This window comes from Doryrhamphus excisus, linkage group LG3 (genome assembly GCF_037039965.1).
Source record: "Doryrhamphus excisus strain RoL-2023G ecotype Guam linkage group LG3, RoL_Dexc_Guam_v1.1, whole genome shotgun sequence".
NCBI lineage: Eukaryota > Metazoa > Chordata > Actinopteri > Syngnathiformes > Syngnathidae > Doryrhamphus > Doryrhamphus excisus.
In genome coordinates, this window is record NC_136359.1 from 16963598 (window position 1) to 16987500 (window position 23903).

Sequence of the window (23903 nt, forward strand, 5' to 3'; positions counted from 1 at the left end):
ATAACAATTCTAATTCTTGGGATTGGTGTTGAATGCATGTATGTACGTGTTCAATTGTATATCTGTACTATTCCATGGTTGTGTATCTTTAACACTAAAGTTAGTTTAAACAAACTGACGTTCAGATAGCGCCCTTTTGCGTCACTCACGTTCGTATTTGACGTAATTTCTCGACGTGCGTTCACTGATATCCCTTGTTTTATTTTCGTTGCAATTTATTGTTCCGTGTTTACATTTTTTGTACGCTCATTTCTTGATGGAGTTTTACACGTGATTGTTGAATCAAAAGCGGAAGTGGGAGAGTGATTTTTAAAAAATGGACGAAACTACCGGATCGAATGAGGAGGCTGCTGAGGAGGCTGCTGAGGAGGACAATACGGGATCCCAAACTCCCTTAAACGAAGAGGAAGAAGGTGAGTCAATTATCAGAGTCGACTAAATTGCGACTGAGAAGGTTCAAGGTTCACTGCTACGGATAATTGTGTTTTACGATAGAGCCCAATGATGAGTCACATGACAGGAGTGAGGACGAAGAAAGGACACCTACTCCCGAGGAGATTGAAAGGAGTAACGAATACAACCTGAAATTCCTGCAGCGAAAACTTGTTCATGTAGGTGAACTTCACAAACACAAGCACCGATAAGGTTATAAAATTATGAACACAATAGGCTACATTTTTCTAACTTCACAAAATTGAATATTTTTCAAAACATTAAAATATGACTATTTAAAAAATTGATATGAAATCCACCCACCTCAGGATATATTACCCCGGTCAGCATTTGACAGGTCACCTACAAGTTTAATCAAAAATGTCATGTTTATTTAAAAATAAACACCCCTTAAAGGCATTGAATTAAGATAGTCAGCCAGTTAGTACCTACATGTTCACTGCATGAAGTACACAAAACATTGCATGTTTTTGGAATGTGGGAGGATGATTTTTTTTTGTTTACAAAAAAGTTATATATTTTAAATATTAATTTTCTACCGCTTATCCTCATAAAGGTTGCTGGAGCCTATCCCAGCTGTCTTCGGGCGAGAGGCGGGGTACACCGTGGTCGCCAGCCAATCACAGGGCAATATTTTAAATATAACACCTCAAGTAGATCTATAACTATGTCAACCATGTAATTTTGCACACCAGTTTTTTCCAATTTAGATGGGCTTTTATTGGATTTGGTACCTGACTCACAGAGGTACCAAACAATATTGTTGGCCATGCTGTCATAAAAAGTACTGTACATTCATCAATACTCTGGGTACATCATTTGAAGAGTTATTTTTATAACCATCAAATTCATGTTTGTAAGAAAAAAAAAAGGATCGGTACCAGAGCAGTTTACGCATGCACGTATGCATCTACCATTGCACAAAATAAAAAAAAAAAAACAACACCCAGAAGTCAGTAAGTGCCACGTCATCCCACAATATGTTATGATTTGAATGAGTGGTAATAAACTTGGTAAGACAACAAACCTTATGAAGGGTCCATGACTGACAGTGCCATAGAAAATCGTAAAGCGTTTGACACTTGTTTTGTTGGGGCCAAAATCCCTGCCGGTACCTGTAATACACACCTTTGGTTGTCATTTCAGATATATATCCCATTAATTACTGCTCATCAGATGAAGAAAAACAATGTAAGCAATCAGGCTGAAGCAGCTTCTCCTCGTGACAAGTCCAGTGGTGGTGAGGAGACTCCAACCAAACCAATTGAACGAGCACCAAAGCGTAATGAGTTACTCAACAGCACACACAAGTTTTTGGGAGTGGTCAACTCAACTATTCAACAGCTTCAAGCTCAAGGTTTGTCAATCACACTATAAATATATTTGGATTTCACTTATTATAGCTGAATGTTATATGTGCATATTTATGTGTCTAGAGGCTAATATACTCCCATCATAGGGGGGGAAAAAAGGCAACAATGCTATGCATAGTATGAATTAAAGTAGGACTTTATCAAATAAATACCGTACAAGGTTATATACATTCAAAGACAAATAGTATAGATGTAAAAGGTCAACATGATCATCGTAAAATAAGAAATTATATTTATTTATATATATTTATTCATTTATTTATATAAAGTGATGGAATTGTTGACAGATTTCATTTCAAATATAGCTAAAGCACTAAAAACTAAATCTATTAGTTTGCATGCTGGCCACACAGTCAGGACATCCTGAAGAAATGGGTTTGTATCTGCGTTTGGCATCTCTGTGTATAGTTGCATGTTCTCCTCGTGCGTGCTTACGCTTTCTCTGGGTACTCTGGCTTCTTCCCAGATTCCAAAAGTATGCTTATTAGGTTGAGTGTGATCCGCAATTCAGAGAGCGGAAGGGAATTGTAAACAGAATGGAAGAAAATACATGCTGTCATAGAAGTAAGTAAGCAAGTATGTTTTTAATTTATTGTTTGCTTAGTGAAAAGATCATATACAGTACTTATTCCATAGGAAAGGTATCCTCAAATGAAGTCTATTTGGAGCTGGTGCAACATGGACTACAAGGGATATTTAATTTAAGAAAAATACCTTGACCTTCAAACAAATACAAAGGTAGGGAAAACAATAAGTGATGTCTATATTTAACGATCAACCTTTTTTTTTAATTGAAGATGACATCGCTCTGCACATTCCTGAGTTCGACATGGACCCAGATGTCAGTGAACTGATCACTGATTTAGAACTGGTACGGAATCTGGAGCAGTGCGTGACCACCTGGCAAACTCAAATTACTGCTGTTATGGAGGAGCAGGATAGCAAAAAGCCACAGACACCCAATCCAATGGCAGAGATTGTTTTTTGGCAGGAGCGTGCTTCCATCCTGAGTGCTCTGACAGCAAAGCTTAATCAGCCAGTGGCAAAGAAGATTTTGCTGGTACTAACCAAAGCTCATGCAGATGTAATTCCCCCAATGGAGGCTACAGTTGCGAAACTTGTTAAATACTGTTTGGAAGCAGATGAAAATGTACGCTTCCTGAAAACACTGGAAAGACATTTCAAGGTGAGCTAAGTTTGATCCAAATTGTTCTTTGTCAAGTAAACACGTCACTCTACTACTCTTGTCTGATACAGAATTTGGCTACAGGAGCTAACTTTGGTGTGATTCTGGAGACCATCCCACCTCTGATGAACAGCCTACAAGTTGTGTGGTTAATCTCCTGCCACTATAACAGGAATGAGCGCATGGTTCCTCTAATGGAGCGCATTGTTTGGCAACTGACTGAGCGTGTGTCTCAAGTCATTGATCTCCAAGTGCTATTCAAGTATGTGGATATCCTAGCAATAAGGCATTGGCATCTTGTAGATTCAATTCAAATAACTATTCTTGTATCAGTTTGCCAGTCTTAAAGACTCCTTTGTGTCTTGGACAGAGATGAAAGAGATGTTGCCAAAACCAAGGTGGATGAGGCCAAGCAAGTTCTGGAATTATGGAAGTTCTCCTACTTTGAAGTACGTGCTGAAATTGAAGAAGGAGGCACTGGTAAACGCTGGGAGTTTGATAGGAGGAGGCTCTTTGAGAAAACCGATTACATGGCTGCCATCTGCCTGGACCTGTGCAATGTTTTACGGGTCAGAGTTCTTTCTCATTTTATGCATTCTCACTTATTTCTTGAATAATGAACATGTAAAATGCTAATTCAAGATTACTGTTTGATGTGTGTTTAAATCTGTGCAGAATTTGGAGGAGTTTTACAACATCTTCAGCCCAGAGTTAAAAAGTGTGACCTTGGATCCCAAACGTTTTGATGAAATGCTGACCAACGTAGACAACTTAATCTTACCTTTTGAGGCATCAAATTTTGATATTTTTGATAGCTGCAAGATGAGCAGCTGGAAAATCATCATGCAAAACTTCAATAGTAGTGTTTATGTGAGTTCAGACATCCTGTTTCTTTATTTCTGGAACAATCTGATGAATCAGAAGGCTTATACAATCGAATAGACTATATTATTAACGTTGCTCTTTATTTGCAACAATGTTCATGGACTGTAGCTTTTATTTATGTCTGTTCAGGCTATTGAGAGGGAGGTCATCGCCTTCATTGATCAGTCCTTCAGGACACTGCGCTCTTCTACTGCTGCCTTTGAAATGCTTATGAAATACAAAGACATTCGTTCCAGACAAGCCATCAATAATCATTTGACGAAAAAGACTAATGATGTTCTGGCTCAGTATTGCAGAGAGGTTTGTAAGAGTGCACAGTTTAACTTGACCTCAAAAGTTCTAAAACAATCCTGAATACACTGAACATTTATCTCATCTGAACCAGGATCATAAAATGTTCCTGTTCATTTTTTTTAAATACTAAGCACATTTTCATTTGTCACATTTGTCTTTGTTTTAGGTGGATAGTACAAATGAAATATTTGAGGAAAAGAGAGATAAACCGCAAATAAATAAGAACGAGCCTCCCATGGCTGGAAGTGTCAGGTGGACACATTCTCTTTTTCATCGCATAAAAGGTGGCATGCTTCCTCTCCTGACAATGCCTGATTTACTGCAAAGTGAAATGGGCAAAGTGGTGAGTTACTTTTGTGCAGCTCTAGTATGTTTAGACACAAAGAATTATCCAACATGACATTTGTGAATTGTGTTTAGGCAAAAAACAAGTACTTGGAAATGTCCAAAAAGATAAGTGACTATGGAGTTAAGAAGTATAAGTCATGGATAGTTGATACGGAACGGAACTTGCCGTTGTTACTGAGGAAATCCGTCATGGTCATCATTTCAAAGGAACACCAGAGAGAGCTGGTATGTGTCGGTTTTCGGTCACAAGTGGAAATTATTTAGAATTTCCCTGAATTCATTTATTTATTTTTTTATTTCAAGGTTGTCCCAGCCAAACCTGACATAAAGGGACAAAGAGATAGGCGATACCATGTCAACTTTCCACCAGAGATCATGACAATAATTACGGAGACAAAAAACTTCATATCAATGTCCTTCTCTGTGCCTGAGGTTGCTCGAAACGTTACTTTGCAGGAACTCAACTTCATAAGGTAGTAATACTCACCACGGACAAGATAATAAGTACATGTCAATCTTCAACTGTACCCTCTGCATTTCACATTGGATTTAGGTACACTGATGATCTCTACAAGCTTGTCAGCCGCTACAACTCTGTAATCAATAGTCTTAGTGATGCAAAGATCACCATGCTGTCACAATGCATCAAAAGAGTTGAAACAGTCTTATTTCCTGGATGTAAAAGACTCAACTGGAACTCCTTAGGTATGGATGTAAAATGTTTTTAATTAATGTGCATTTTGAGTGGAAGACTAACATCTGTTTAAATTTAGCCATTGGAGATTTCATCAACAACACCAACCCAGAGCTCTCAAAATTTGAGTCAACTGTCAATCAAATCCAGAACAATGAGATAGATATTGAAGCCAAGTTGCAATCTATACTGATGGCAGATCTCCTGAAATGCCCAGCCTCAGCAAAGACAGACCTTTTACCAAGTACTGTGAAATGAACATAGCCTAATCAAATATAGAATCAATTAGAAGGATTTTTTTCATATGCATTTTTCAATATTTTTTCAGGTGTCAGAGAGTTTTATGAATGTATTGATCGAGAACGGGCCAAGACAATGAATGTGTTGAGATGCAAGTACAATGACATTGGACCAGTCATCACTAAAATCGAGCATTTGATCATGGAAACAAACACTGGCAAATCCCACATTATGTCATCTTATTACACATACTGGGAACACAGGGTGCATGATGCCCTTGTAAACATGGTGTTGAGGTAGTATATTGGTAGCTATAACAAGTATTGTGTTGAACAAGTTACATCCGCTGTATTTGACATGCAGCTCATCCTCTATAACGCACATTCTGTTGGTTGTCACATACAGGAACATCAGGGCATTCAATGCTGTGCTCATGACACGCACCCCTCTCTTCCGAATTGATGCCATCCTTTCTCCCCCAAGGATTTTGTTGCAGCCCAAAATAATTGAGATCAACCGGCTACTTATGCAATGTGTGAGAGATTGTGTCGACAGCACCAAAGTAAGATCATTATTTCCTCTTTTGTAAACTACTACACATTTTTTGCTAAAGTGTATAGTTTTAACAATGACGATACAACCTGATCTTTTCACCACCATGATTGTGTTTGATTTTGTTCCAGGAGTTTGTACGTTGGATGAATGGAACCTGCATTGAGTGCCCTCCCCAACATGTGAGTGGGGATGACTTGGTGATCTTTAGCTTCTTTGATGAAGTGTGTCATCATCCTAAAATTAATGAAAGTGGACTTGCCGTGTCCCAAAACATCCAGCAGTTGCTGCTCTCTGTAGACCAGTTGCTTAACCACTGGAAACAGTATCAGCTTCTGTGGGAAAAGGACAGTGCTACAGTCAGTGAAAAGTTTGCTGCTAAAAACCCAACATGTGCGATGTATGATCAGAGGTTGCAGCTCTATGCTAGTATAAATCAGAAGGTGTTACTGGAGCCTTTATATAAGAATGTACACATCATCCAACTAAACCTGGAGCCACTAGGCCGCACTGTGCATGAGATTGCAGAGTCTTGGATTCATTCACTGGGTAGTTTGCTCAACAAATCAGCCAAAGAGGAACTCTTAAACTTAAAAGATGAGCTCATGGTAATACACTTTCATGCTTCAGTATATGACTCATAAAAGTTAAACATTCCAAGCTAATGATTGTTTTTCTGATAACGTGTGTTCAATAGCTCCTCTTTGAGAAGCTTCAACAGAGTCCTGACACTTTTGAGAACTTGAAGAATGTCCTAGGGACCATCTCAGATATTAGAGACATGTCTCTAAATGTAAAATTGAGCATCACAGATATCGAGGAAAGATACAGAACACTGGCTATGTACAAAGTTGAGGTAGTGTACTTGGTATTTTTTAAATCTTGCATTTCATCAGTATTTTGCATTAGATATACACTTCCTGGGTTTGACTTTGATGCATAGGTTGGAGAGGAGGAAAAGCAAGAAATGGAAAATATTAGCCAGATTTGGAGTGACCTGTTTACAGAATCCAAGCGAGTCGATCGGAGTTTGACCAATGTCAAGATATCATTTAAAGCGGTAAGAAGCTCCATACACCCACCAAATACTACCACGTACTACAGCTTGAAGTAATTAACAATCGACTATAGCAACTCTATAATAATATACACTTAATTCAACAATATTAAACAATGCATGGAATTCCATTGACTACATGACCACATGCTAAATGCTAAAATACTAAAGCTATTTACCACTCAGAGACGTAACCTTTTTTCTTGAAAAACTTCGGACTGTCCAGTCTCTACTTCCATATCGGGATCCAACACATATGTCGGTATGTTAAAAGCGGACATTTTAAAAAGATAAACAGACGTTTATTACCAACTATACTATTCATCATCAACTAACTAACTAACTGGGAGTGTGACCAACCACAGCGGAGCGTGTGTGTTTGGAGGGGGGCTGTAGGTGGAATAAATTAAAACAGACAGTTTTCGAAGGAAGCACGAAATCCGAAGAAATACAGCTGGAATAGGTGCAGATTCTAGATGATCTAGAAAGCTTTCTATGCTGTTTATTGTGTGTGGCTGCTCTAGAGGAGTCAACAACTCAGTGCAAAGGGAATTCAGTATGAAAATTAGCATAATAGGTGCCCATGTCTGAAATACATAAATCCTATCATATTCTGTAATGCAATCTTCTCTCTCTGCACCACAAAGACTACCAAAGGGATGACTGAAGAGTTTCAACGGAATTTGTCCTCCTTCTTCGAAACCTTTACCATGGAAGGCCCTGGAGCAGTGGGAAATGATTTAGATAAAGGTTTTTGAAATGGAGCATCACAATGATTCTGGTGAGCATTTTTCCTGAACATTGCTTTGATTGTTATTGTTTTGCTTGTAGGACTATCACTAATGGAATCATATGAAGCAGACCTTGTGAAGATGGTGGAGGGACGGCAGGATCTTGCAAATGCTGAGAAGCTGTTGGACCTGCCGATCACTGTGTACCCTGAGATTGTCAGCATACAAAAAAACATGAATGGCTTCCGGCTGATTTATGACATCTACCAGGAGCAAAAGGTTGGTTTTCATGACTGCTGGAAACAACTGATATCATACAAATATTCTGGGACATGTCACACTAAATTTTGTAAATCTGGATTTTGTTACTTAGGCTGCAAAGAACAAGTGGTCTCAGACCTTATGGGCAGACTTAGATATACACTCTCTTCAGGATGGTGTTGAAGGTTTTCTCAAAGATTTTAGAAAGTTGCCCAAAGATGTGCGAGCACTGCCTGTGGCCTGTATCCTAGAGGGCAGAATGAAAGAATTCAGAGATTCCCTTCCTCTTTTGTTGGACCTGAAGAATGAAGCGCTCAGAGAAAGGTCAGTGTCTAAATGAACTGTTCTTCATTAGGGTGGTCATTGTGATAGATTTTTTAAAATGTAGTTCTCGAAAGAGCAAAATTTGTGCGTGATGAAACTTCCCCTTAAATCTCCCCTTGGTAGAAAGGCGCTTAAAGAAAGTTAGTACATTTACTTGTATTCACTTGCAGGGCAGCATATCCAATATGGCGGTGATGTTGATGTATGTACGCACAGCTCTCAATACGGGCCCACTTTTTGTTTTCCAGTGTGCTTTGCTATATTGTTATTATTATATTGTTATTATTATAAATGGCTAATAAGTTACATGTTTAGAACTTACATAGTTGTTGATTATTCTGCATTATTTGCTGGTAGTGTCTTGCCTGTTGTTTTCTACTTACTACATTGCTGTGTGATGTCTTTAAGACACCATGACTAAGAATGGTACTTGGAATAATAACCCACCCGTGACTTCAGACTGCTGCTCTGTGGCATAAATATGAAAAGACAGTTGAAATAACACAAAATGTATCATGTTTTGTGCAATAGACACTGGAAAGAGTTGATGGACAGGACTGGCACTAGCTTTGATATGAACCCAAGCAGCTTCACCCTGGAGAACATGTTCGCAATGGAGCTTCATAAGTATGCTGATGTCATAGGTGAAATTGTCACTTCAGGTGTGAAAGAGCTTGGTATTGAAAAGGTAAGCTAATGACAGTATATATGATCCCAAGTATATGTTTGAATCGAAGAAAAATAAAAAATGTCTGTATGTGTCTCTCAGGGTGTGAAGGAGGTGGTTGAAACGTGGGGAAGCATGAAATTCATTATACAGTCTTACAGTAAAGGTGCCCAGCAAGACTGTTATGTTTTGGGTGCAGTGGATGAGATCCTGGTGTGTGTGGACAATGATGCCATGAATTTGCAGAGTATGGCGGGGAGTCGTTTTGTTGGACCTTTTTTAAACACCATTCAACAATGGGAGAAAGACCTGTCCCTTATCAGTGAGACCATAGAGGTCAATCATAGTGGTCAAATCTACCATCAACTCTTTAGCTGAATTTTAAAATCCCCAAATAATTTTTTAAAATCTCATTTTGTGCAGGTTTGGTTGCTGGTACAACGGAAATGGATGTACCTGGAGAGCATCTTCATTGGTGGAGATATTTCCTCTCAGCTGCCAGAGGAAGCGAAGAAATTTGACAACATTGACAAAAGGTTTAAAGATGTGAGTGTTCTTCTATCATTCACAGAATTCAGAAGAGAAATGTAAATCATGTAATATAATTGTTTTTTATGTAGATAATGAATGATGCACAGACCAACCCAAACATTAAGCGCTGTTGCCTGGTTCCAAACCGGCTGATAGACCTGCAGACCCTGAGCGAGAACCTAGAAAAGTGCCAGAAGAGTCTCAATGACTACCTAGATTCTAAGCGGCATGCTTTCCCCCGCTTCTTCTTCATCTCTGATGATGAACTACTCAGCATTTTGGGGAGTAGTCACCACGATTGTGTGCAGGAGCATATGATAAAGGTGAGAGTAGAAACATAGTGTCTTTCAATGCGATACTAAACACATCCAGCAGCTGTTTGTAAGGTTTGTGAAGTAACTGGGTTCCACATTATTCCCACCTTGTTTCACTAGATGTATGACAACATCGCATCTCTGCGGTTTGATGCGGAAAGCAGTGGAGAGACATCAGCTGGAGCCATGGTGTCAGCTGAGGGTGAGGTGATGGAGTTTAAAAAACCTGTCCCAATCAAAGGAAGGGTAGAGGAATGGATGACAGTGGTCTTACAAGAGATGAGGAGAACTAATCGGCTCATCACTAAGGAAGCCATCTTTCGCTACTGTGAGGACAGAGGCAGGTGTGTGTACATTGTGAGCAAGATTTCTCTGTAAAGAAAATCATATTCACATTGAGTCTCTTTGCATCTCAGGGTGGATTGGATGTTGCTATTCCAAGGTATGGTTGTACTGGCAACAAATCAAGTGTGGTGGACATGGGAAGTAGAGGATGTCTTTAGCAACTTGAAGAAAGGAGCTAAGCATGCTCTGAAGAACTATGCCACGAAAATGCACCAGCAGATTGATGAGTTGGTCACACGTATAATGCAACCCATGAAAAAAAACGACAGACGAAAGATTAACACCGTCCTTATCATTGATGTTCATGCAAGAGACATTGTAGACAGCTTTGTGTTGAACAGGTACAACTTCTATGATGAAGCGCAAATATCAACCATTATACCTTGTAACTTTTGTGGAAGGTGAACTTGTTTCTCATTATTTTGCTCCAGTATAACAGATGCAAAAGAATTTGAGTGGGAAAGCCAACTGAGATTCTACTGGGTGCAGGAAGAAGACAATCTAGCTGTGCGTCAGTGCAGTGCAGTTTTTTCTTATGGCTATGAATACATGGGCTTGAACGGTCGATTGGTTATAACCCCTCTCACAGACCGTATCTACCTCACAATCACACAGGTTTGTGAACACTTAGCGATTTGTTTTTACACACAGACTCACAGTTGTTGATGGAGGTATGTATTTGAAGGCCCTCTCCATGTTCCTGGGTGGAGCACCTGCTGGACCTGCTGGTACTGGAAAGACAGAGTCCACCAAAGATCTGGCCAAGGCTTTGGGTCTGCTCTGTGTGGTTACTAACTGTGGTGAAGGCATGGACTACATGGTGAGAAGATTACATGAGTAAATTGAATCTTATTATATTCCAAATAATGTCCCCACTTGCATAACAAAACCATTTTTGTCAGTTTTGAGTGTCTCTACCTCCATTTGCAGGCTGTGGGGAAGATCCTCTCTGGCTTGGCCCAGTGTGGAGCCTGGGGCTGCTTTGATGAATTCAACCGCATTGATGCCTCAGTCCTTTCAGTTATCTCCTCTCAAATCCAAACTATCCGCAATGCACTCATTCTGTACCTTAAAATATTTAATGTAGGTCTCAAAGCATACCGTATCATGTGTGATTACGTTTATGTGACCGGATTGTTTCTTTGTACTTTCACTAACCAGCACTTTATCGTATAAGTTTGAAGGTCATGAGATTACCCTGGACAGCCGAATTGGCATCTTCATCACCATGAACCCAGGCTATGCAGGGCGTACAGAGCTGCCTGAATCAGTCAAAGCTCTGTTCAGGCCTGTGGTGGTGATTGTGCCTGACTTGCAGCAGATTTGTGAGATCATGCTCTTCTCAGAGGGCTTCCTACTGGCCAAGGTGAGTTGAAATGAACACGAAGTGAAAATGTGTGAGCCTTACTCAGGATTTCTAGCTGGTCTTGTTTCAATCAGATCCTTGCAAAGAAGATGACAGTCCTCTATAAGTTGGCGAGAGAGCAGTTGTCCAAGCAGTCTCATTATGACTTTGGCCTCCGAGCCCTAAAGTCTGTTTTAGTGATGGCAGGAGAACTCAAGAGAGGTTCACCAGATCTCACAGAGGTACAGTCCTCATAAAAAAAAGAAAATAGATGGAATATAGTTTGCATTTAAAAAAAATACATTGAGCAAGATGGCAAATAATTTGAGTTGTTCAAATTTAGATTTCGAACAAAGTGCTGTCAGTTAAAACTGAATTACATAAATGTAATCTGTCACCCAAAGGTTGATTAAAATTCAAACCATATTGCACAACCATCGGTTTAAACATGATGAGTTAAATTCCTTGTTAAATGCATGAAATCGAATGTTGTTTTTCTGTTTTCCTTTACTGCAGGATGTGGTGTTGATGCGAGCCTTGAGGGACATGAACCTTCCAAAGTTTGTGTTTGAGGATGTTCCTCTGTTTCTCGGGCTGATCTCAGACCTGTTTCCTGGCTTGGAATGCCCCCGCGTTCGCTACCCTGACTTTAATGATGCTGTAGAAGATAACCTGCAAGATAACAACTATATCTTGCTGCCTATCCAGGTGTGTCAGTTCTGCCATATCATGGAAATCCACTCGATGCATCTTAAAACAAATTTTAAACCTCATACACAGTTTATGCTTTATATCAGGTGGATAAAGTGGTACAAATGTATGAAACAATGATGACCCGACACACAACTATGATAGTCGGCCCAACAGGTGGAGGGAAATCTGTAGTAATCAGCACATTATGTCAAGCTCAAACCAAGTTAGTGGTAGTTCAGATAAACCAACATCAAACTGCTGAAAAAAAGAGTTACTGTAATTACATCTCATCCCCAGATTGGGATTTCACACCAAATTATATCCCCTGAACCCCAAAGCTGTGAGTGTCATAGAACTCTATGGTATTCTGGATCCTGACACTCGAGACTGGACTGATGGGGTCTTATCCAACATCTTCCGTGACATCAACAAGCCTACTGAAAAAAAAGAAAGGAGGTAAGATTGAAATGTGGTAGAGGGGGATCACATAAGGATATACAGTACCAGGTGTAGGGCAAAACTATAATGTGTCATAGTAAATTATTGTAATTGTGTGCACAATGAGAATATGAACATGTACTTGCAGGTATATCCTGTTTGATGGTGACGTGGACGCCTTGTGGGTTGAAAACATGAACTCTGTAATGGATGACAACAAACTCCTTACTCTGGCTAATGGAGAACGAATCCGCTTACAGAATCACTGTGCCCTGCTGTTTGAGGTCTGTATGACCTACTGGTGGTATATATAACGGATGAAGATGCACATTATAACCATTAGCTGTACTTAGATGTTTTTGTGATGGCAGGTTGGAGATCTGCAGTATGCTTCACCTGCTACAGTCTCTCGTTGCGGAATGGTTTATGTGGATCCCAAAAATCTGCGATACACCCCATATTGGCAGAAATGGTTGAAAAACAGATCTGCCAAGGTATGACCAAGAGCATCATTATTGTGTTAGAACTGTGCTCACAATTTGTGTGATATTTTAACATTTTTTTGGATAGGAACAAGAAGTACTTGATATACTATTTGACAAATATGTGCACAGCTCAATAGACATGATTGTGGAAGGTATTGTAGATGGGAAACAGGGCCAGAAACTGAAGACTGTTGTCCCTCAGACAGATTTGAATATGGTAGGCTCATGACACCTTGACCTTTGTGCTGCAGTTATGCAAGATTAGCATAATGAGAACAATCTTCACCCCTAATTCAGAAAAATAGAGATTAAATGTGTTGGTTTTTTCTGTTTAGGTGTCCCAGCTGAGCATGATCCTTGATGCCCTCCTTGAAAGTGAGAACCAAAGTGCTGCAGTCTTGGAGTGTTACTTCCTGGAAGCTCTGTACCTCTCTTTAGGTGCTACATTACTTGACGATGGAAGGGACAAATTTGATGCCCTAATTAAAAAACTTTCAGGCTTAAGCTCCGTGAGTGCTGAAAAAACATTGGCTGGACCCGGTGAGATTCCAGGTACAAGAAACCTTGTACTAGAAGATGATACACACAGTCAATGTCCTGCTAGAAAATAGGACTGGTTGAATACAGCGGAAGTATTCCCCAGTGAGGAGACTGCTGTATTTACTGTATTGTTTTAGTTTAAGTTAATAAGTGTTCATTATTGAATACAGTGTAAAAGAAAAAGCAGTCACACTACTCTAAATCGCTATAGTTCATATCAATTGGGTCCAGTGAGTTTTAACAAGTGCCATTCATACAGAACACCTGCCAACACTCTATGACTTCCATTTTGACGAATCGAAACAGAAGTGGGTTCCATGGAGCTCTCTCGTCGCCAAATACATCCACGACTCTGATCGGAAGTTTTTTGATATTCTAGGTAAGGGTAGATTATTGCTGAAGATGAGCTTGTAATATTCTAGGCACAGTAAATAAATGTCTCCATAAGGCACTTTTACACCAAGCGGTGTGGTTCAGTTCACCACTGTTGTGTTCAGAGTGATGAATCCTAATTTGGCTTATATTTCTATATTTCGGAGTATAAAGGCTAGATGAAAATTTACAGCTCTCTAAATTGTGTGACATCATATTTGCACGACACACAACAAATTAAAACAAACTATACTGTTTGGTGGAAAGAAAACTGTTTTTGACAATGTTTTTTTATTCTCTGACTGAATTTTTACATCAAGTCCCAACCTTCGACACCACTAGAACTAGCTGGATCTTGGAACAGCTTGTGAAGATTAAGAAATCTGTGCTATTAGTTGGAGACTCGGGGACCTCCAAAACAGCTACCATTCATAACTTTCTAAAGCATCAAAGTGCAGATACAAGTGTAAGTTAACTATTCATTCAAGCTTAAAGTACAATTGTTACTTCATTGAATATTTATTAATGTTCTCTGCCACCAGATTACTTTGACCATCAACCTTTCATCCAGAACAACATCAATGGACCTCCAGAGGAACCTGGAGGCCAATGTCGAGAAAAGGACGAAAGAGATCTATGGTCCTCCAATGGGCAAGAGACTGCTGGTCTTTATAGATGACATGAATATGCCAAAGGTACCACCAGTATAGTCAGACCATACTTCTTCACCATAAAGCTGACATATGACTGCACTGTGATCCTTATACAGGTGGATAGCTATGGCACACAGCAGCCTATTGCACTGTTGAAGCTCTTACTAGACAGAGGAGGTATTTATGACCGTGGGAAGGAGCTCACCTACAAAACCCTCAAGGACCTTGGCTTCATTGCTGCCATGGGGAAGGCAGGCGGTGGAAGGAACGAAGTGGATACCCGTTTTGTTTCACTGTTCAATGTCTTCAGCATCCCTTTCCCTGCTGTTGAGTCTCTCCAACTAATCTATTGTTCCATTATCAAAGGTCACACCAAAGTGAGTAACTTTAATTCATATAATCTACAATGGTCTCGATCCACATTGTTGGTCATGCATGATATAATAAATTTGATTGAATGTTTTAGCACTTTGAGGATGTGGTGCAGAAGGTTTGTGATAAAGTCACTTTCTGCACACTGGAACTATACAACAGCCTTGTCAAAGATCTCCCACCTACTCCAGCCAAGTTCCACTATATCTTCAACCTGCGAGACCTATCAAGGGTCTACAATGGACTGACCCTTACTGAGCCTGAGAGGTCAGATCAAGGCAGTTAACAAACTTGACAGATTAATCGTGTGTGTGTTTCTAATGTTGGCTTTACCACATTTCATAACTACAGGTTTTCGACAGTCTCTATATTTGTGCGAGTTTGGAGAAATGAATGTCTGAGGATATTCCACGATCGACTCATTGATGAGAAAGACAAGAACTTGGTACATTTAACAATATAATAAGATAGACTCCATTTATATTTACCTTTAATTTGGGGCAAATATTTATCACAAATTTGCAGATAAATTGAGATTACAGTTAAGAGCCGTGCGGCCAACCATGAAGCAGCGATCATTTATGAATTCATTTTTGAAAAAACGCAATCGAGTGAGGGAGCGGCGTTCGAACCGCGATGTTCTGAGGGCTGACTGAATATCTGCATTTATTGTGTCATTTATTGTGTTATTTATTTATTATGATCAGACATTGTTTTTCTGAGTAAGAAATCTCATCACATTTAATACCCCTACGGTTTAAAAGTAGTCTGTGTACAGTAATCACAGAGTTACAGTGGTGCTATTATTAAGTCAATGATGAAATCCTTAGACCCCTTGTCGTATGCTGGTGTATTAGCCCATGGTTTGACCAATGCCATTTTTTCCCCTTACTTACAGGTTCAGGGCCTTATAAAGAACTTAGTTGAAGAGCATTTCAAGGCAAACATGGATGATGTTATGAAAGACCCAATTCTTTTCGGAGACTACAAGACAGCCCTGAGTGAAACTGAACCAAGAGTATATGAGGACCTGCAGGACTATGAAGCTTCTAAAGCCTTGTTTCAGGTATCATGATGTTATTGTTACTTTAGCTTTCTTTTTGGTTAAAAATTGGATTAAAGTCAACTTTGAAATACAGTACTGTTTGCATTCTGCAGGAGATTTTAGAAGAATACAATGATAGGAAGTCAAGGATGAATCTTGTCTTGTTCGATGATGCGTTGGAACATCTGACCCGTGTGCACCGTATCATCCGCATTGATCGTGGTCATGCTCTGCTTGTGGGAGTCGGGGGCTCAGGCAAGCAGTCCATCACCAAGCTGGCTTCCTTCACTGCTGACTGTGAGGTTGTAAAACAAACATTTGTTTAATATTTGAAATTACTGTGAATTCAGTTGACTTCCAGCTTTTGAATGGCTGCCTCAGGAACTATTTGGGATGTCACCTTGTAAGTGCATTATGTGATTTTAAATGCAGTAAATTGTCATGATTGATTCCCCAGGTGTTTGAGATAACATTGAGCAGAGGATATTGCGAGTCAAGCTTTCGCGAAGACTTGAAAACGTTATATTTGAAGCTCGGCATTGAAAACAAGAAGACAGTGTTTCTCTTCACTGATGCTCATGTTGCTGAAGAAGGTTTTTTGGAACTCATCAATAACATGCTTACGTCAGGTTGGACATTAGTCTTCATATCAGGAAATGTAGTTTTCTTAAGAACAAATGGACTGTGTTGGTTTTGTTGATGTTTTTAATAGGCATTGTTCCTGCCTTGTTTCCTGACGATGAAAAAGAGTCTGTCCTCAATCAGCTTCGTGATGAGGCCCTCAAAAACGGAGCAGGTCCTTCTAAAGACAGTGTGTGGCAGTATTTTGTCAGTAAAAGTGCTAGCAACCTGCACATTGTATTAGGCATGTCTCCTGTGGGAGACACCCTGAGGACACGTTGCAGAAACTTTCCTGGTAAAATGAACCAAAATGTGATTTATCTTGTTTAGAATATGACATTGTCGATAAGAACGGGCCAGCCACTTCTCATTTTTTTGCAGGACTGATGAACAACACTGTCATAGACTGGTTCTTGCCGTGGCCTCCACAGGCGCTACTTGCTGTAGCTGAGTCTTTCCTTGGTTTGTATAAAACACATTTAAACTCCTTTGGTAAGTGTAATTGAACCCACAAAATGAATACCATGCCAGTTGGTTCTGAAGATCCATGTGTTTTTGTTCATTTTTTCCCAGTTGTTAATCTTTGTAACCTTGAACACAATGGAGAACACAATTTGCTTCTGTTATTATAATGTATATTGAGCTATTCATAATAGAAGAGTTTTGGCGACTGTCTGATTACTTGCCTTGATGCTTATTTTGTTGCTTATCCCTGATTTTCATGTTATGCTCTGCTTTTGTCAATTCTGCAGGTGAAAGTGAAATGATCCCTAAGGAACACGCTCATGCTGTTATAGAGCATGTCTGCATGGTCCATAAGTCTGTTGGAGAGTACAGTATCCTGTTCCTGCAAAAACTTCGACGTTCAAACTATGTCACCCCAAAGAACTACTTGGATTTCATCAGCACATACTCTAGCCTCCTGCAGGAAAAGGACCAGTATATTCTGGGTAAGAGGGTGGGAACTCATTGAACTCATAAGTTCCAGTGGGACGTGACAACATGTTTGTTTGTGTGTTCCAGCACAGTGCAAGCGCCTCGAGGGGGGGTTGGATAAACTGAAGGAAGCCAGTGTGCAGCTGGATGAGCTGAACATCAAACTGGCAGAGCAGAAGGTGGTCCTCGCTGAAAAGTCCTCAGCCTGTGAGACCATGCTGGTGGAGATTGCCTCCAACACCACTGTCGGTCAGTGAAAACATACATACCTTCATATCTTCATGGCTGAGAAAAACAGTTGGAAATCGTCAACAAAACACCCTTGTCATAAACACAAACTCTTTCCTTTTAGCTGAGGAGAAAAAGACTTTGGCAGAAGACAAAGCCAAAGAGATTGAGGAGCAAAACAAAGTCATTGCAGTTGAGAAGTTAGAAGCAGAAACTTCCCTTGCTGAAGCTCTGCCAGCATTAGAAGCAGCTCGTATTGCCTTGCAAGACCTTGATAAATCTGATGTCACTGAGATCCGGTAAACTTTCCCTTTGACTGACGATTACTTGTTCAAATAAACACTGAACTACACTCATTCTAAACTACGTATAACAAGTGACACTCATGTCTCATTGACTTTTTCCTGATGCTCCTTTGTGCAGGTCTTTTGCAAAGCCACCCAAGCAAGTGCAGGTGGTGTGTGAGTGTATCCTCGTGCTGTGTAAAAAAAAGGAAATCAACTGGCAAGCTGCTAAGGCAATGATGTCAGATCCTGGCTTCTTGCGTTCACTCATGGAAATGGACTGTGATGCTATAGGTTCCCAACAGGTCAAGACTGTCAAAGGTAGGTAGACTTATTTTACGCCAGCATGGCACATTTTACATATCGCATTTATTATATCAACATGCCAGTTTCTCTTATAAAATAATAAAAGTGTCACCAAATCTTAGATTTTAAGTGTGGGGGTGACTGTATTGGTTCAGTTATGCTTGCCTTGTAGTATGTTGTTCCATACGCGGGCCTGCCCATGAATTGCCTTGTCTAAAGGAAGTGATAAAATGCAATTTCTGCAATTTTTTGTTGACAAAATATATAAAAAAACCGAATTCATGTATACAATGAGGTAATTTCCCCCTAAACCGCAGAGATGTAAAGATTCTCTTTGATGCATTCACATCGCACATGTGCACGTCTGTGGCTCGATGCAAACAAATGAATTTTCTTATCCACTGTATAACATAAGCAGTGATACTGTCGTATATGTTATCTTCTATAATGATTTCCATAAGAGCTCTGTTGTCTGTTTCATAGGCTTCCTGAAGAACCTTTCGACCACCCTTGAGGAGATGCAGTCCATCAGCAAGGCCGGCTCAGGAATGTTCAAATTTGTGGAGGCTGTCGTAGGTTACTGTGAGGTTGCCAAGGAGATAAAGCCCAAAAGAGACAAAGTAATTTGAAACTAGCAAAGAACGTTCTGGTGTTTTATAAGAGGAAATACAGAATGAAGAGTAACATGTGACCCATACTTACAGGTGGCGCGCCTCGAAAGGAACTTTTTTCAGAGTAAGAGGGAGCTGGAGCTCATTCAGACTGAGCTTAATGATCTCCAGAGAGAGCTGAAGGCTCTGGGAGACAAATATCAAACTGCTATTGCGGAGAAACAGAAACTTCAAGAGGAGGCTGAACTCATGGAGAGGAGGCTGATAGCTGCTGACAAACTTATTTCTGGTCTGAGCTCTGAGAATGTGAGGTGAGATGTCAACTAAAAGTCGAAACTTTTTAGCCACTGAGGTTTATTTATATATTCATGTATTGCTTTCCTATTTGCTTTTTTTAGGTGGACCCACGACTTAGAGGAGTTGAAGCAGCGCCGTGTGCGCCTCCTGGGTGACTGTTTGGTCTCTTCAGCCTTCCTGAGCTATGAGGGAGCCTTCAGCTGGGATTTCAGGAATGAGATGGTGTATGAAACATGGGTTGATGATGTGCAGGAAAGAGGCATTCCCTTGAGCAAACCTTTTAAAGTGGACAACCTGTTAACAGATGAGGTGGAAATCAGCAAGTAAGAAAGAGTAAAAACAGAGAGATGTAATTGTGTGAGCGCTGAAAGCATGTTCATCTCACTCGGGACAAGTTTGCTACCTATTCAGACTTTTCAAAATGATTATGTATTCATCATGATGTATACAGTTAGATTACATCAGACAGAAGTGCCTGCCAAGCATGCTACCAATTCAGACTAATATTTCCACATTAACCGTACATCATATTGTTGGGGGAATTCTACTAATTCTACTACAGCTCAGCTTGTAGAGTGCTTGGTTTGTAATCTAGAGATCCTAAGGTTAAGTCCAGTGGTACCAAACTAAACTAAACTAACTAAACTCTGCCTTAAAAAAAAAAGATAATAACTTTGATTTTGGATTGCAAAGGCATGCCACTCTGTTTTTTACAATGACAGAATGTTGTCCAAAGTGTTTTCTAACCATATAAACCTTGGGTTACAGGTGGGGGTCAGAGGGCTTGCCACCAGATGAGCTGTCAGTGCAGAATGGAATCCTCACAACCAGAGGCAGTCGTTTCCCCATGTGTATTGATCCTCAACAACAAGCCCTCAACTGGGTTAAAAAAAAAGAGGCACGCAATAACCTGAAGGTACAGTGTTATACTCTTCTGTTGTGCAATGCTGCCCCACATAGCAGCCCCAGAATTGGAGAAAGCAGCAGTCTAGATGTACTTTTGTCCACAGATCTCATCCTTCAATGATCCAGACTTCTTGAAACAACTGGAGATGGCCATTAAATATGGCTTCCCCTTCCTTTTCCAAGATGTAGATGAGTACATTGATCCTGTCATTGACAACGTCCTGGAGAAAAATTTGAAAGGAGCTGAAGGCAGGCAGGTCATAATGTTGGGTGACAAAGAGGTGGACTATGATCCTAACTTTAGGCTTTACCTCAACACAAAACTGGGAAACCCCAAATTTTCTCCATCTGTGTTTGGAAAATCCATGGTTATTAATTACACTGGTGAGATCATTTAGTTTGACCAATACTATTTTTGTGTGTAATGTGTCCTCTGCTAACACGGTGTCTTATCCATATGTGTTACATGTAGTGACCCTAAAGGGTCTGGAGGACCAGTTGCTCAGTGTTATAATGGGCTTTGAGAAGAAGGAACTAGAGGAGCAGCGTGAGTTTTTGATCCAAGAGACAAGTGATAATAAAAAGCTGCTGAAGAACCTTGGTGACACACTGCTCAGAGAGCTGGCCACATCCACAGGCAACATGTTGGATAACACTGAGCTGGTCTCCACGTTGGAGGAAACAAAGTCCAAATCTAGTGAGGTTAGTCAAACGCCAAGAAGAGCACTCTTGACTGTCATCACGTTGGTCATCATATTTGACATTTTTCATCATCAGGTGTTTGAGAAACTTAAGTTGGCTGTAACTACGTCAGTGGATATCGACGTGCTCAGAAACGGGTACCGGCCAGTGGCCAAGCGTGGGGCTATTTTGTTCTTTGCACTGACAGAAATGGCTCTGGTTAACAGCATGTACCAGTATTCTCTCGCCTCATATCTGGAGGTGTTTGACTTTTCCCTACGCAAGTCTTCACCCAATTCTGCTCTGACCAAAAGACTGAATAACATCATGAACAGCCTGACATACAACGTTTACAATTATGGTTGTACAGGTGGGGCACATCTACTGTAACAACTTTACAATGTCCATTCTATTTAGTATACTGATGGAGATGTTTATTCACAGGTCTGTTTGAAAAACACAAACTTCTCTTCTCCTTCAACATGACTATCAAGATTGAGCAGGCGGAAGATCGTGTTCCTCAGGAGGAGTTGGAGTTTTTTATCAAAGGTGAAATACTGTACATAATGAGAGTTCCACTCTGTCACAGTAAGCTCATAGCGAGTCTTCATTTGTGAAAAGGTAATCTGTCACTGGAAAAGACCTCACGCCAAAAGACTTGTAATTGGCTTCCTGATGCGGCCTGGGAAGATGTAGTAAAACTGTCAGAGCTTTTTCCTGAGCAGTTTGGCTCGTTACCTGATGAAGTTAGTCGGAATTCCGCAGCGTGGCAGTCAGTAAGTAGTGGCTCCCTATTTACGATAACTCCCCTGCACATGCGACCAGTCCAGGCTGTACCTCCTCTCTCGCCCAAAATCAGCTGGGATAGACTCCAGCATAGGCAGTATAGAAGATGGATGGGTGGACCCTCCATTCTCTTGTAGTTAGCAATTGAGTTTGAATGTTCATGTATTTCTCCACAGTGGTATGACCTGGATGCACCGGAACAGACTGAACTGCCAATGAAATATGACGAGAAGCTGACAGACTTTCAGAAGCTGCTCCTGCTGCGCTGTTTCCGTGTTGATAGAGTCTACAGAGCTATCACTGACTATGTCACGATCACCATGAGCGAGAGGTGATGCTTTTATTGTTTATTGTAATGTTAAAACCTGAATGCTATGAAGTGCTACAATGAATGCCAAAAATGTATATTGATGATTATGCACTTCATGGAAGACTCTAACTTAGCTATGTGTGTGAGTGTGAATGGTTGTTGAGGGACTCAGCGCACAGATCTTCTCTTCCACTTCAAGAACAGTCTATTGTGGTGACTTAAGAATCTAGATTGGATGCCTCCCAGATGCCTCTGGGGGCTCAGACCTGAATAAGCACAAGAAAATGAATGGATGTCATCTGATAAGTGTCATAGTAATGTATAATATGATGCCAAATCATAGCTAAAATAGTTACCGTATTTTTTCAACAGATATGTTCAACCTCCTGTGATCAGTTTCGATGTAATTTATGAGCAGAGTACCCAGTTCTCTCCTATTGTCTTCATCCTGAGCCCTGGCTCTGACCCCGGTAGTGACCTCATGAAACTGGCAGAAAGGACTGGCTTTGGGGGCAAGTTCAAGTTCCTTGCAATGGGCCAAGGCCAGGAAAAGGTACAAAGAATTTTGTTTCTATATTGAACTTTGAAACTAGTATTTGGGTCTTTTTGGCATCTATTCCTATTTGGGAGTACCAGGTGCATTAATTTTGGGGGGTGAAAAGACAGAGGGCTTCATCCTCCAGTTCTGTCTTGATACTGTATGATCAATTGTTGTTTACCGACTTTCTTTCCCCTTCTCAAGGTTGCGCTACACTTGCTGGAGGTGGCAGCAGCCCGTGGTCAGTGGTTGATGCTACAGAACTGCCACCTGCTGGTAAAGTGGCTGAAAGATTTGGAGAAATGCTTGGAGATGATCACCAAACCCCACCCTCACTTTCGCCTGTGGATCACAACCAACCCTATCGATGACTTTCCAATCGGCATCCTTCAAAAGTCTCTCAAGGTGGGATGTCAGCCCTGACATTATATATTCATACTTGTTTACTTCTTAACAGATGGTTATACTATGCTATGCTAGTAAATTCCGCACGTTTCCATGTACTGCAGGTTGTCACTGAGCCTCCAAATGGTCTGAAGCTCAATATGCGAGCGACCTACTCTAAAATATCCAGTGACACCATGACCGGATGCCCGCACTCAGCCTTCCGCAGCCTGGTGTATGTGCTGGCTTTCTTCCATGCCGTGGTGCAAGAGCGCCGCAAGTATGGCAAAATTGGCTGGAATGTCCCCTACGACTTCAGCGAATCGGACTTCTTGGCAAGTGGCACATTTGGGTCTACAAAAATGGGCTACAGTGAGTCTTACCTCAGTGTTGTAACTGTGCTGGACAGGTATGTTTGGAGATTTTGAACACCTACCTGACCAAAGCTCACATACAACGAGAGAGCAACATCCCCTGGGGGAGTATTAAATACCTTATAGGCGAGGTAAGCTGTATGTGATGTAAATATGTCGTAACATCCTTCCTGCTGTATACTTCAAATATGTACAATGTTTCACAGGTGATGTATGGAGGACGAGTCATAGATAGCTTTGACCGCAGGATCCTGACTGTCTACATGGACGAGTATTTTGGAGACTTCCTTTTTTACGACTTTTGCCGCTTTCACTTCTTCAAAAACAACGACGTAGACTACAAGGTTCCTCCAAATGGAACCAGGACAGTATATATTGGTCTGTTTTGTTTGCATCACTCAAAATTACTTTCTTTTTTAATAGTTCAAGAGTCATTATTGACA

General features: G+C 40.5%; 1 protein-coding gene across 1 annotated transcript in view; it reads left to right on the top strand.

Moving 5' to 3' along the window:
* Positions 1-41: 41 nt before the first annotated feature.
* The window catches only part of LOC131128532 (dynein axonemal heavy chain 10-like), a 25638-nt gene continuing 1776 nt past the window's right edge, over positions 42-23903 (top strand). Inside the window, exons 1-69 of the mRNA XM_058071461.2 lie at positions 42-413; positions 496-611; positions 1600-1810; positions 2624-3012; positions 3084-3274; positions 3383-3581; positions 3688-3882; positions 4027-4197; positions 4358-4534; positions 4612-4764; positions 4843-5012; positions 5093-5244; positions 5313-5477; positions 5562-5769; positions 5879-6035; positions 6157-6633; positions 6723-6881; positions 6969-7085; positions 7730-7832; positions 7914-8092; positions 8187-8398; positions 8930-9086; positions 9168-9401; positions 9489-9611; positions 9686-9919; positions 10031-10254; positions 10327-10596; positions 10687-10870; positions 10941-11075; positions 11186-11338; positions 11433-11621; positions 11696-11842; positions 12117-12308; positions 12398-12516; positions 12591-12749; positions 12880-13015; positions 13103-13225; positions 13302-13433; positions 13552-13768; positions 14016-14135; positions 14449-14594; positions 14671-14823; positions 14898-15158; positions 15248-15420; positions 15505-15598; positions 16052-16219; positions 16312-16500; positions 16656-16827; positions 16911-17114; positions 17201-17281; positions 17572-17769; positions 17843-18004; positions 18108-18282; positions 18407-18588; positions 19057-19193; positions 19278-19495; positions 19583-19804; positions 20250-20397; positions 20492-20771; positions 20860-21089; positions 21165-21438; positions 21513-21617; positions 21690-21844; positions 22031-22185; positions 22537-22717; positions 22907-23107; positions 23212-23421; positions 23496-23591; positions 23667-23838. Coding sequence (XP_057927444.2) covers positions 317-413; positions 496-611; positions 1600-1810; positions 2624-3012; positions 3084-3274; positions 3383-3581; positions 3688-3882; positions 4027-4197; positions 4358-4534; positions 4612-4764; positions 4843-5012; positions 5093-5244; positions 5313-5477; positions 5562-5769; positions 5879-6035; positions 6157-6633; positions 6723-6881; positions 6969-7085; positions 7730-7832; positions 7914-8092; positions 8187-8398; positions 8930-9086; positions 9168-9401; positions 9489-9611; positions 9686-9919; positions 10031-10254; positions 10327-10596; positions 10687-10870; positions 10941-11075; positions 11186-11338; positions 11433-11621; positions 11696-11842; positions 12117-12308; positions 12398-12516; positions 12591-12749; positions 12880-13015; positions 13103-13225; positions 13302-13433; positions 13552-13768; positions 14016-14135; positions 14449-14594; positions 14671-14823; positions 14898-15158; positions 15248-15420; positions 15505-15598; positions 16052-16219; positions 16312-16500; positions 16656-16827; positions 16911-17114; positions 17201-17281; positions 17572-17769; positions 17843-18004; positions 18108-18282; positions 18407-18588; positions 19057-19193; positions 19278-19495; positions 19583-19804; positions 20250-20397; positions 20492-20771; positions 20860-21089; positions 21165-21438; positions 21513-21617; positions 21690-21844; positions 22031-22185; positions 22537-22717; positions 22907-23107; positions 23212-23421; positions 23496-23591; positions 23667-23838 — 12388 coding nt within the window. The 5' untranslated portion in view covers positions 42-316. The remainder of the gene's footprint in view (positions 414-495; positions 612-1599; positions 1811-2623; positions 3013-3083; positions 3275-3382; positions 3582-3687; positions 3883-4026; positions 4198-4357; positions 4535-4611; positions 4765-4842; positions 5013-5092; positions 5245-5312; positions 5478-5561; positions 5770-5878; positions 6036-6156; positions 6634-6722; positions 6882-6968; positions 7086-7729; positions 7833-7913; positions 8093-8186; positions 8399-8929; positions 9087-9167; positions 9402-9488; positions 9612-9685; positions 9920-10030; positions 10255-10326; positions 10597-10686; positions 10871-10940; positions 11076-11185; positions 11339-11432; positions 11622-11695; positions 11843-12116; positions 12309-12397; positions 12517-12590; positions 12750-12879; positions 13016-13102; positions 13226-13301; positions 13434-13551; positions 13769-14015; positions 14136-14448; positions 14595-14670; positions 14824-14897; positions 15159-15247; positions 15421-15504; positions 15599-16051; positions 16220-16311; positions 16501-16655; positions 16828-16910; positions 17115-17200; positions 17282-17571; positions 17770-17842; positions 18005-18107; positions 18283-18406; positions 18589-19056; positions 19194-19277; positions 19496-19582; positions 19805-20249; positions 20398-20491; positions 20772-20859; positions 21090-21164; positions 21439-21512; positions 21618-21689; positions 21845-22030; positions 22186-22536; positions 22718-22906; positions 23108-23211; positions 23422-23495; positions 23592-23666; positions 23839-23903) is intronic.